At 38.5% G+C, this 12,093-nt stretch overlaps 1 protein-coding gene across 11 annotated transcripts in view; it reads right to left on the reverse strand.

The window, feature by feature from the left end:
• The window catches only part of VEPH1 (ventricular zone expressed PH domain containing 1), a 211,450-nt gene that overhangs the window by 148,246 nt on the left and 51,111 nt on the right, over positions 1 to 12,093 (reverse strand). For 9 of the 11 annotated variants that reach the window (XR_004950618.1, XR_004950617.1, XM_036219927.1 and 6 more), the window contains one exon: positions 3,975 to 4,149. Coding sequence is in view for 9 of the 11 variants with exons in the window: in XM_036219927.1 (XP_036075820.1) it covers positions 3,975 to 4,149 (175 nt within the window). In the remaining 2 variants the exon portion in view is untranslated. Of the gene's footprint in view, positions 1 to 1,551; positions 1,753 to 2,756; positions 3,221 to 3,974; positions 4,150 to 12,093 lie in introns of those variants that run through there. The other 2 variants (XM_036219932.1, XM_036219931.1) reach the window with 2 other exon arrangements.

Here is a 12,093-nt window from a genome sequence, read left to right on the forward strand (position 1 = left end):
AATGAAGATAATAATTTTTCCTTCATAAGGTACTTAAGAGAGTTATATAAATTAAAATACCAGGATCTGGTACAGAGAAAGCACTCAGCAAATGTTAACTATTATTTACTTTAAGCATTGCTGGAGTCATTTTGCTAAATTTTTTTTTATATGTTGTACATCTATGTTATAATTAAAATGGGCCTGTACTTTCTTTTCTTCTACTGTTCTTGTCTGGTGTTGATATCATGACTATATGAGCATTGTAAAATTAGAGAATGTGCTTTTCAAATTATCTGAATAAGTTTAGGTAAGATTATAATTATTCCTTGTATATTTATTCTAATTTGCCTATAAAACTAAAAGAGACAGTTTTTGCTTTTGCTTTGTGTGTGTGTGTGGGAGGGGGAGTTGATATAAAAATGCTGATGGAGTTTTCTTATTTGATATAGAAATAGCCAAATTTTTCATGCCTTTAGCTCTCAAATATAAATTATGACAACACTCTGCTAATGTCTCTAATTGTTTCTCCAAAAGGCAGAACCTTTCACAATTTCCTTCTAACTGGTAGAGTTCAGAAAACACAAAGAGACAAATGGAAACTAAACAATTTGAATAAAATGAATTTGTACTTAAATTTAATGTAAAAGTAAAACTATTACTTATATATAACCATTAATAATGAGAAGTAGCAAAAACTGGCTTAGAACTATTGAAATATTTGCTTTAGGGATAAATACACAAGCTCATTTGACAAAGTCTCTCATGACTGGCTTATAAGCATAAAGGAGACATTTGGTTTGGAATCAGGGATAGACATGTATAATACAATTGAAAAATATGATCAGTTGAATAATATCAACCAGTGTAACAGGAAGTCACTACTGGTACACAATACGGGTTGCTTGGCCCCCTCTGGCCTACTTTTTCGCTAGTGTTTTAAAATGAAGGTAGAATGGTTCTTTTCATTAAATTTACAGATGATGAGAACCTCAGAAGAACTACAGATACATTAATATGGAATAATCATTATCTAATATCTTGGCATATCAAAACAATAAGCTGAGTCTCTTAAGAAGAAAGTGTAAAGATAAAGATAAGTCCATAAGGCTATAAATGGGAATGTGACCCATGTTAGGTAAAACAGAGACAATGAGACTGGATATGGAGTTTCTTTGCTTAATTGGTATTTATGGTGATATAAGCTGGAAGCTTCAGAGGCCCATAACATGAAGCACGAGAGTGAAATCAATCCACAGGAAGCGTAGATGAGTAATGACATTTGGGACCATAACTGAGCCTTGAATTAAACCATATGGAAATCCTGATATATTCATGCACTTTTCAGTTATGTGTTCCAGTGAGGAGTTCTTCCTCCTCTTCCTCTTATTCCACCTCCTTCATTTCTCTCCTTCTCCTTCCTCTTCCTCTTCTCCTCTCCTTCCTCCTCTCCTTTTCTTATTCTCTTTCTTCTTCCTCTTCCTCCTCCTCTTGTTCTTCTTCTTCCTCTTTTTCTTCTCCTTCTTCTTCTTAATCAACATCATCATCATCATCATCAAGTGCTTAATACAGTATTTGGCATAAAGAGAGCACAAAATAAATTTGGTATTATTGTTGTTATTGAATGGATGAGCATTTGGTGGAGATTCAAGAATTGCTTGGGTAACAGAGCAAAATCATGTTTAATGTCCCAACCTAAGATTCTACACTTCTATAATTCTAGTCTTGTAAAAACTTAGATTAAATCAAATAACTGCAATACTTTAGAGTTTTCTGTAGAAGTAGAAAAATGGGAGAATGAAAATTAGAGATAATATAAGCCAAGGAGGAAGTTCTAACAGGGAGAAAACTTCAGGTTAAGAAAAAAGAAATCTTAATGGTGGCTTCTAAGGCTACATGGCAGGGGATACAGGATAAAGATTTGCGGAGCAGAAAATTTACTACTCAGAGACAGCAAGATCATTTTTGCTTTGAACCTCGAAGTTTGATGTGGTCATGTGGCTGATTGTAGAGTTTTACACACATATCTGTCCTAAAAATCTAAACCACAAAATATGTAGCCCCAACCTTTTAGGTCAAATTATCACATATTTTATGGTAATTTTCATTGTGCCATATTAAATAAACCGAATCATTTGTTTATTTCAAATGCTTGAAGTGAATTGAGAAAGCGAATTTTGCATTTCAAAAGATATCTTTGTCATTGAAAGTGAATTTCAAAAAACCAAAACCAAACCAAAACAAAACAAAAAACAAAAAAAACAAACAAAAATAAACCAAACTCAAATACATGACCTAAGTTCCTGGCAGCTAGAAAGAGACAATTTAATTTTTTTTTTTCATAAATCAGTTACTTGCAAGTCTCTTATGGATTTAAAATGTGTGGTGGCTATAACTGTTTGTATTTCCTATAAAATCTGTTCCAAATACGTATCCAAAGTGGTGAAAAAAACACAGTTGCTTTTCTAGACTTTTAGCAAATTTAATATCATGTATAAAGTGAAATTAGCAATTCAATCCCATGGCTAAAGGAAATGAGAAATGAATGCTATCGACTAGTAATATCGATAACAACTCTTTATAGGGGAGTATCTGGCAAACCATTGGGGTAGCTGGTCAGATGCAGGAAGGGGTTGCTAAGAACTCTTCTTGGGAATGTTTGGCACAATGAACAAAACCTTAATCCTGGGCAGGCCATAGGGTCTTTTGAGTATTAGAGGACCAATTTGTCACTAGCCTGATTCTTGGGTCAATAGTGAAGCCCAGGAAAAAGAGAGTTTTAGATAAAACAGAACCATTTATTTGATGGCAAACTCGGTAACACAGTTTGGCACTGAGAGTCAAACAACTCTGCTCCAAAGCCTGTCTACTAAACTGAAACACAAAGGAGAAAGACAGATAGTCTCCTTTATCTTGCCACAGGCTGCCACACAGCATTAGTGGACTGAGAGCTGGTGGCTCCTGAAGCTTCAAGTGGAACAGCACAAAAGGACAGACAGGCAGGGCACTGTGGAATGGAGTCTGTTCCTGGGATCTTAATGGTAGCAGCTACAGCATTGGCTGGGCTCAGGGTGGTGGAGGTGGGCACCACCACAGCATGTCATGCCAGGACACAGGGAAGGAATCAGCATAGGCTTGTGCGCGGGTCTGGATACTTCAGGAAGAGAGCAAATGTAGGACTTCCTCGGGAACTCTAAGAAATATTTTGTGTAGGAGCGCTTCACAGGGGTTTGATGCTCACCTTGAACATGTGAAGAGGAGGTGTCAGTAAAATGTAATCACATAATCATTTTTATTAATGAGAACTGGGGGCATTTGGGTGCATATCAAATAATACCGCATATTCTCCTCTGATCCCAAATCCAAAAAAAAAAAACCAAAAATGGTTTCAGATAGATCTCAAACCAAAGGATAAAACACAAGGCAAAGAGAATATTTTGAGTAGACTGATTTGCTCTTTCATTCAAATGTGAAAGAATTCATAGAGGTGATCCGATTTGAGTTTTTATAATAGCATTTAACACAATTATAAATCAGTCGCCAATCATGTTCACATTTAAGAAGACTTTACACATTTTCTGGTGTGTTTCATCGAACATTTCTTGCTTTTGGAAACCAAAAGAACAAGAGGTTTTCCATCTGCTCCCAAGAGCAGTGGGGTACATTCCACTCAGTACAGACCGGCTCTCTAGAGTAAGCAGCCAGACCAGGTGACCGGAATCATGGAAAACAGTTCTCCAGACTGAGAGATCTGAACGTGGAAGGAAGCTTACAACTCCTCTAAGAGTCCCAATAATTCATCTGCCCGGTGAAGAGACACAGACTCAGCCGACCCGAGTAACCTTATTCATGTTCACAAGTCAACTAGTGGCAAAGCAGAGAATCTAACATACCTCTCAATACTCTAGGTCTCACTTTCCACAAACCGTAACTACACAAAAATACTTTTAAATGACGTCTACAACAGGTCCCCACCCTCAGCCTTCACACTGTACCTTGGAGTATGCTCTTTACTATAACCTCTGTGTGATCAGCCAGGAGATCCGCCTTGGTAATTGCAGCCAGAGACAGGTAGTTGGACATATTCCTGCACAGCTCCTTGTTGCCTCTGTGGAGGAATTTCACGGCAATGGGGATGGCTAGTGCCATCACAGGGGCCCGGGTGTAATTCTGAGGAAGTGTAAGAAAACAGCAAATAATAAGTGTCTTACTATTCATTCATTTATTGATTGACCCAAGACTATTTCTCAAAATGCAACTGTAAAAACAAAGGTCCCACCCTATTTGCATGGTATTTGGGAACTCTGAAAACTCTTGTTCTTATTAGGAAGACTTAAAGGCAAACAGGCTATTAAGGGCATAGGCTAAGAAGGCCATGATAGGTAAAGTGCAGGGTACTGATGAAGCAAAGAAGGAGCACCTAATCCAGTCTAGGGGAGGAGGTCGGTCAAGAAAGACTTCATGGAGGAGGTGATGCTTCAGCTGAGACCTAATAGATGAACAAGAGATTGCTGGGCGATGGCAAGAAAAAGAGTGGGCAGAAGGAAAAGAATATAGGTGGAGGCACAGAGGTGAAAGAGAGAGCTTATGCATTTGGGGAATTCTAATAGTTCAGTATGGCTGGAGTGTGGTGCATGTGAACAGCTGGGACTGGAGAGGTAAACAGGAGTTGGTTTTGAGAGGTCTGGCATGCCATGCTAAAGGTTTGGAATTGGTGAGAGGAATAACTCATCAGATTTATACTTGGGAAAATAACTCAAGGAATGTTGAACAAGTTCCTTTTGGACCGTATCTTAAAAACTAAAGTTTCAGCTAATGAAAGACAGAAGAAAAACAAATGAATGAACATAATAACTAAATCTAAAGGAATTCTATATCCTAAAATAATTCTCTTTTTGATTTACTTTGTGACCGAACATCAATATCTAACATATAAAATAATGCTATTAGCATTTGATTACCTAATTAGATAATAATATTTGGAAAATATAACATGTTTTCTTAAAAGTGAATGGTATGTCTTCACTACCATCTACCATTCTGACCATCAACCTCACTCCTTAGACTAACTCTAGGGCAAAAGTTGCACAGCACATGTGTGTTTGGGGAGCTGGCTCTACATTTTTATATTAGAAATAAAAAGTGGTTGTTATTCTCTAACTGCTCATGTGAAAGGTGCTTTTATCTTTCCACCATGGATTATCTCCTCTATCACTTTCCACAATTCTGGGTTTATGGTAGTGTTCAGTAAACATCTGTCAAATTGAAAAACTAATAAAAAATGTAACTCTATTGTTATAGTTGTCATTGGGACTATAATGTGGTGGGAAGGAAGGAGGGGCATGGGGAACCCCGCTCATTCCTATCCCTCCCTCTGGCATTCCCACTGCCAACGATGGCCTGGTATGAGCCCAGTGCCCCAGCACCATTCATTTCCAGGGCTGGTTGATTGGGCGGGGGACTTGTCACATACTACTTAGCAGGTTTCAACTTTCACCATTTCAGGTAATTCTAATGAAGACATTGACACTCTTGGCTTCGAAAGTGTTCAAATGGCTCAAACATTGACCAGAAAATCACATTTCCCTGGTCCAAGTGATAGGTTCAGGAATGGGCAAGATACCCAGTTATAATTAAGGAGCCATTAAAGAGTTCTGTGAAAGAGGTTTCTGTTTTCTGATAGATTCAAATTGAGAATGAAAGATCAAGTAGCTGCCGCCATCTTGTGACCTGAGAAGGAGAAAATTTGTTTCAGATTCAAAGCCATATGGATATATCTGAGAGACAAGTTGAGAAAAAACAAGTCCTGGTGACATTTTTTGAGCCTCAAGCATTAGGCTGTGCCTTAGACCAATTCGATCTCTAATTTTTTTTCTGTTTTTTCTTTTTCTTTAAGTGAGCTAGTTAAGTCTCTTATTCTAAAGTTTTTCCCTCCAAGCTTCTAGAAACAAAAATTGGCCTGATAAATTCTCAATTCATTCCTGTAGTTCCACCTATTTTTTAGACTCAAGGGTCAATCTGACTTCTGAGCAGAAAAAATAGATATTCAATAACCCAACCTAAAGTCCCACCTTTGAGTCAGCCATGATGAAAGCTCTGACCTTATTCCTTGGTGACAAATCCTACTTATATAGCACTTCCACTCACTAGGTTTCTGTTCTAACCTCACAGAGTTCCTAACAGGATCTGACTATCGAGACCATGGCCTGCAGCTTTACTCCTCTGATACCAGGCTTTGCCTTTATCTCATGTCTCCCTCTTGGTGAATTTAACTGGACCTGATTGAACTGGACTAGTACTGATATGATGAACTATGAGGCCTCTCGAGGATATTGACTACTCCTCTGCCTTCAGCTTTAGAAGTCTGGGCATGTGCTTGGTCAGCCATACAACATTCTTTGGATCCACTTAGGGATTACATTAATGGACTTCCAAAAGGCTGGTACATTATGAGGCATGCCAATTTACTCATCCACGGTAAGGGTCTTTCCCAGGTCACATCTAGGGTATCTTTTTCACATCAGTAGGATACCAGGAGCCAGATTACTAACCAGAATGTTCGCTCACAGGCTCAAGATCAGACTGGAGCAAAGAGAGATCCTGAGGTATAGTTCATTTAGACCATGTGAAAACTAAAATAACACTCCTGCCCTACAACCAAATCACCAGGTCTAGTTACTGAGACTTTCTCATTATCATGTTTAGGCTCCATCCACTCTTATTCTACTGTCCTCTCCCCATCCCCGGGCTGGGTAAATGGGCCAAAATAACGACCCCATGCTAAGCATTCTCTTTTTGTGGACACACTCTTCAGACATGTGGTGTTTAGGAAGACCAATTAATTTGTCCATTTCCTCAATTATAATCTATCCCTGTTTCCTTGCAGTTATATTCATATTACTTCGATTAGTGTTTCTCAAACCCCTCAGTCTTACTATACAATTTCTTGGGTCGGCACTATAGATAGCCAATCTCTCCATTACATGTAGTTTTTTTTTTGCTGGTTTAAGTTTTAAATGACACATCTATGTCGCTATGACAGCAAGTCAAAGCCCTAGTTTGGAGAGTGAAACACAATCACACAATGCTTCTCAGAGCTTTCCCATGAAGAACTACAGGCTCAAGTTTACCTACTTTGTATCTTTAGTCAAGAACAAGTCCCAGCTATAGAGGAGGTACATGTCTTTCATTGGAGGACTCTGTCTCCAAGCCATTTACATGTAATTTACTGAGAAACTGCACATGGTTGCATGGGGAGTACAATTCAAGTGTTCCTAACTAACAGTTGACACAGACAGTGGAAATCAGTATTCCCAGCAACTGGTGTTTTGCATGTTGGGTGTGAGCTAATGCTTGCCAGCAACAATGAAATAACAGGCTGTCTTAGCCAATTTGATCTTTTTTTTTTTTATTTTTGCCATAATTCTAGATGTTTTTGAGAAAAATAGTGGGCAGCTATTAAAGTCTTTAAAGTATGGAGCCAAGTGAATTATATAAAATCTCCCCCTACATGTATAATGTCATTATTTGGGGAAAAAAATGCAAAATTTTAACGTGCTCTATTTTTCTGTTTTCCTTCCATATATGTCATCTGGAAATCTCTCAAATGACGGGAGAAGTAAAACATTAAGCAAAGAACAAATAGTTCATATAAACACTGAGGAATTGTGACCAGAGACTCACAGTCTCTAAACAGCGTGCAGACACTTCCCAGTGGATTAGGAAGCCACAAGCATTGCTGACAGCAATAGGATGTAAGTGAGGGGCTGGGAGGCCAAGATAAGCCTGGACAGACACGGGTCCTAGGACCTGACAGGTACTATACAGCCTCCTTCTAAAAGCTGAGCTTTGCTCTCAAGTGAAGCAAAAATAGTTGCTAATGCAGATCTCAGGCCTATGACATTGTTTCATCACTGGGATTATTTGGATCACGGGAATGCTAATGGCACACATGTAAAGAAAGCCCTATGATTACTTGCACAAATAAATCACTTTAGCAGCGGCTGTTAATGCCAGAGCCTATGATAGATCTTGCTACTCGGTTCAGATGTGAGCATGTTGGTATGTGTATCATCTTACACACAATTTAGTAGCCAGTACTCAGGGAACAAATTTAGTGAAGTACAGGGTAGAAATAAAGACACGTTCATGGGAACAGTTATATCTAGCTGGAAAAGCAGAACAAGAGGCCTTTGTTCTACGGATGCCAAGAATTATATTTCTAACTAGATTAGCACCAATTTGAGGTTTCAGTGGAGTTTTTCCTTTTGAAAATGAATGTTGGGAACATTTCCCAGTGTTTTAAAATTGAAAAGAATAAAGCTAAGTAGAAGAGATATCTATCTGAGGCGATAGCCACTAAAAAGTTCTTTGGCTCTCAGGCCTTGAATTCAAGTGAGTGCCATAAAATAGTAACCTCAAGAAACAGTAAACATCGTTTACTAAAATAGCTATTTTATGTTCATTCATTCCATATCATTGATCAGATAATTAAAATAAATTTGGATTTGCAAAGACAATGTTTGGTTCTTAGCAGCATAGCTATATATAAAATCTAAATGGCATATACTCCTAAGTTTTCCTAGTGTATTTTCTGTCAGATAATGAGAGAGCGAGTTTCAGGAATCTGGAGGTGTGTGTCCCAATCTACTATTTCGTGCCACCATCTCGTATGGCATTAATAGAGAAATAAGGACCATGGTCCATTCTGGGGAGAAGGGTAGCTTGTGTGGAAGCCAGAAAGCAGACACATCTCATGAGCTATTTGTTCATTCGGTCATTCAATAAATCAATATTATTTTGAGCATCTACTGTGTGCCATTCACTTGTTCTAGGTGCCAAGATTACATCAGTGAATAAAACAGAGATTATATTTTGGAGAGGAGGAAACAGGCAACAAACAATGGCTTTAAATTAAATCGATAGCTTGTTATAAAGTGTTGAGTGCTAGTTTAGAGTCTGCTGTAGATGATGCTAATGATGATATCGACCAGAGTCAATATTCATGCAATACTTCCTATGTCCTAAGGATTTTATGTCTATTTTTAAATGACTATTCATTTAACCCTCACATCAAACTCAATAGGCAAGTATTCTTATCATCTGATTTTAAAAATGAAAAACTGATGGCATAAGATTAATTTGCCCGATCTCACACTGCAAGTAAATTACAGAGCTGGGCTTATCTACTGAATCAATTTCTAGACCAACATAACCAGTCCTGTCTCTAGAGTGACAATGGAAATGCTCTCAAAACTGTCCAAGGCACTTCAGATGCAATGCCAACCAGGGGCAGATTTTAAATCTTCATACAACATTAAATGGAGAAGACAAAATAAGAAAATTAAAGTGTATAGTCAAGGAGAATGGAAAATAGGCCCCTCCATAAAGAGGAAAAATGGACACTTCCTGATTTTCCAATAGTAGATTTGGGGATTATTCCTATTCTTCCTTCCACCCTCCAGATAATCCCCTTGGGTAATCTAATCTTCCTCTTTATAGGTGTCATCAACAGTGTGAGCAGAGGTGGAGAAAGAAACGAAATGCAGCGCTTCCTTGACAATACCTCTGCTAAGTGATTTGGTTGGGGAAGAGGCTTTAACTAGTACAGTAAGGGTAAAGCCAGACACTGGCTCTCAATGTCAGGCTGGTAGTTCCCTTGGTTCTCTAGAATTTCATTCTAGCACATCAGCCATGTTGATAATTTCAACCTCTTTGAGGTGCATTTAATTTTTTTCAACCCTCTTCACATTTAGATTTATTTTAGAATGTAATATGATTTCTAGGGGGTTATTGTCCCTTTCAGGATTTTTTCAGGGGCAAAGAAATATATATTGATTAACTCCACATCAAAATCTGGTCAGAGAAAAAAGCCATGGTAAAATAGGTACTTCTGGATAGTGGCTAGACTACACAGGGAGATTGCTTTTGTAATAAAAGCTGCTCTCCTTGAGCAGCAAGTTTGTTATGTCCATTTTACAGGTAGCAGAACAGAGGCTTAGAGAAATAAACTAAGTTCCTTTATTTATATAAGACCAAGAGCATCGAACTCTAATTCCCTCAAGCTCTAAATCTCCTTATTATGCTATCTCTCTCAGCATTTCCTAAGTGAGTCAGAATTTCAAACCAAGAAGTGATTTGAGAGATCATCTGGTTCGTCCTTTGTTTTTTATTTTAGATGACAGGTCGAGAGGCTCATCTAAGGACATGAGGTGAGTTGGTGAAAGCATATCACCCAAGGCAAGAGAAAGCAGAACTCACAAGTGCATACTGCACACCACCCGTAGTGATTTTATATTGAGGAAGTTATAGGAGGTGAATTCTGGAATTTTAGAAGTTACTGTAAGATTAATGTGGCAAATTCATAAATTTAGGGACCAAGAAAAGAAAAGATTCACTGTAGTTACTCATTCAAAGAGGAATAGGAATGGTCCTTGAGGTAGGTTGGAGTGTAGGTTGAAAAGGGGGAAAAATAAGACAGAAAGGTTCTGTTGTGAGTCAACATATATAAGTTTGAAATGACAGTGAAGTGACCAGGGGAAAAAGTCAAGTGAAATGGACAAGGACATGGTAAGAACTGGTGGGCTCTTGCTGGACGCTGGGATGTTTATCTGGAGAGGTGAGGGAGGTAGAGAGGAAATCATTCTTTTTATGTTGTACCAGTTAAAAATGCTAAGGATGATTTTGAAAGTTAATCTATTGTTTTATCTTTCTAAAAAAAAAAAAACACAGAACAGACTATGAGTCATCTGGATCTCTACATGGTTCACACAGGAACCCAAATTACAAGTAGGATAAAATTACCTTTTCATTATTTACTGCAGGCCTAAAAAGTTCTCCTTAAAATGTGATGATAGCTAAATGTCAGTGCTGCAACCATAGCCTTGCCTTGAGTTACTGGGGCTGATTTCTGGGAGCATATCCTCAAGGATGGCCTGAACGAATCACTGGCTTTTGGGATAAAAGGCAAGTTTGCCTTTAGGACTTCGCGCTTTCCATTCTAATACTGTCTGCCTCCTTGGAAGACACACTAAGGAGACCCTGTGCCTACACTGGCCCTATGGGCTGGAGTTGTCCACTTCTGTGATTCATTTGTCCCTCTCGACCAAGAGGCCTATCCCTTTGCATTTTTATCTGTCCCTTTCCAAAATATCAGTGCTTGTACTCATAGCCCTACTCTCAATAATAGTATAATCTCATTTACATTGAGTCATTGATCAGCAGTAAATTTAGAATTTTTAGCTTAAAATCAATTCACTTCCCCTCTACCACCCCCACCCCAAAATTTTAGGTAGAAGACATAATGCCTTACCCAAAATTTGGGGCATTTTGAAAGGCCAACCTGCTTATAATTTTCTGACCCTGGTTTTATTTCACAAATCTAGACTTTTGCAAAAGCTGTTTTTGTTTGTTTGTTTGTTTGTTTTTCTGCTTGAAATGTCCTCTCACTCCATCTTTTTTATCTGGTGAAATTTCTGGTTATTTTCTATAACTCTTTCCAAATGTGATCTCTAGAAAGTCTTCCTGACTCTCTAAAACTGTGCTAACACAGGAGCCACTATCAGCTTTAAAAGTAATTATTCCAAATTAATATCTGCTAAAACATACACCAGGTTTCTGGTCAAGATGGAAGAGTAGGTGAATGCTATGCTTGCCTCTTCTCTTGACCACATTAAAATTACAATATAGAACAACAGTTATTGAGAATCCCCTGAAGTCTAGCCAAACAGAAGTCTTACAACTAAGGACATACAGAAGAAGCTAACTCGAGATTGGTAGGAGGAACTGAGATGTGGAGCAGTTAAATCATGAGCGATATCTTGGCTGCAGAGTTTCTCCCTGAGAAGTGAGGGATCCCAGACCCATACCACCCTGGGGTTCCAGTGTTGGGAAGAGAAGTCTCCAAAACTTCTGGCTGTGAAAACCAGTGGAGTGAGATGGAAGGAGCCTCCATCAATCTGGCTAACACTGGTCACTCTGCCCTGGTGATTCTGTGAAATTCCACCCCACCCAAGCTGGAGGCTTTTTTATACAAATGGCTTGTCGTGTTGTGGACTCTTAAAATCTCTCAAATGCTCCCAAAACTCAAATAAGCAACATCTGGCATCAGCATGC

This window comes from Rousettus aegyptiacus, unplaced genomic scaffold (genome assembly GCF_014176215.1).
Source record: "Rousettus aegyptiacus isolate mRouAeg1 unplaced genomic scaffold, mRouAeg1.p scaffold_m13_p_4, whole genome shotgun sequence".
Taxonomy (NCBI): domain Eukaryota; kingdom Metazoa; phylum Chordata; class Mammalia; order Chiroptera; family Pteropodidae; genus Rousettus; species Rousettus aegyptiacus.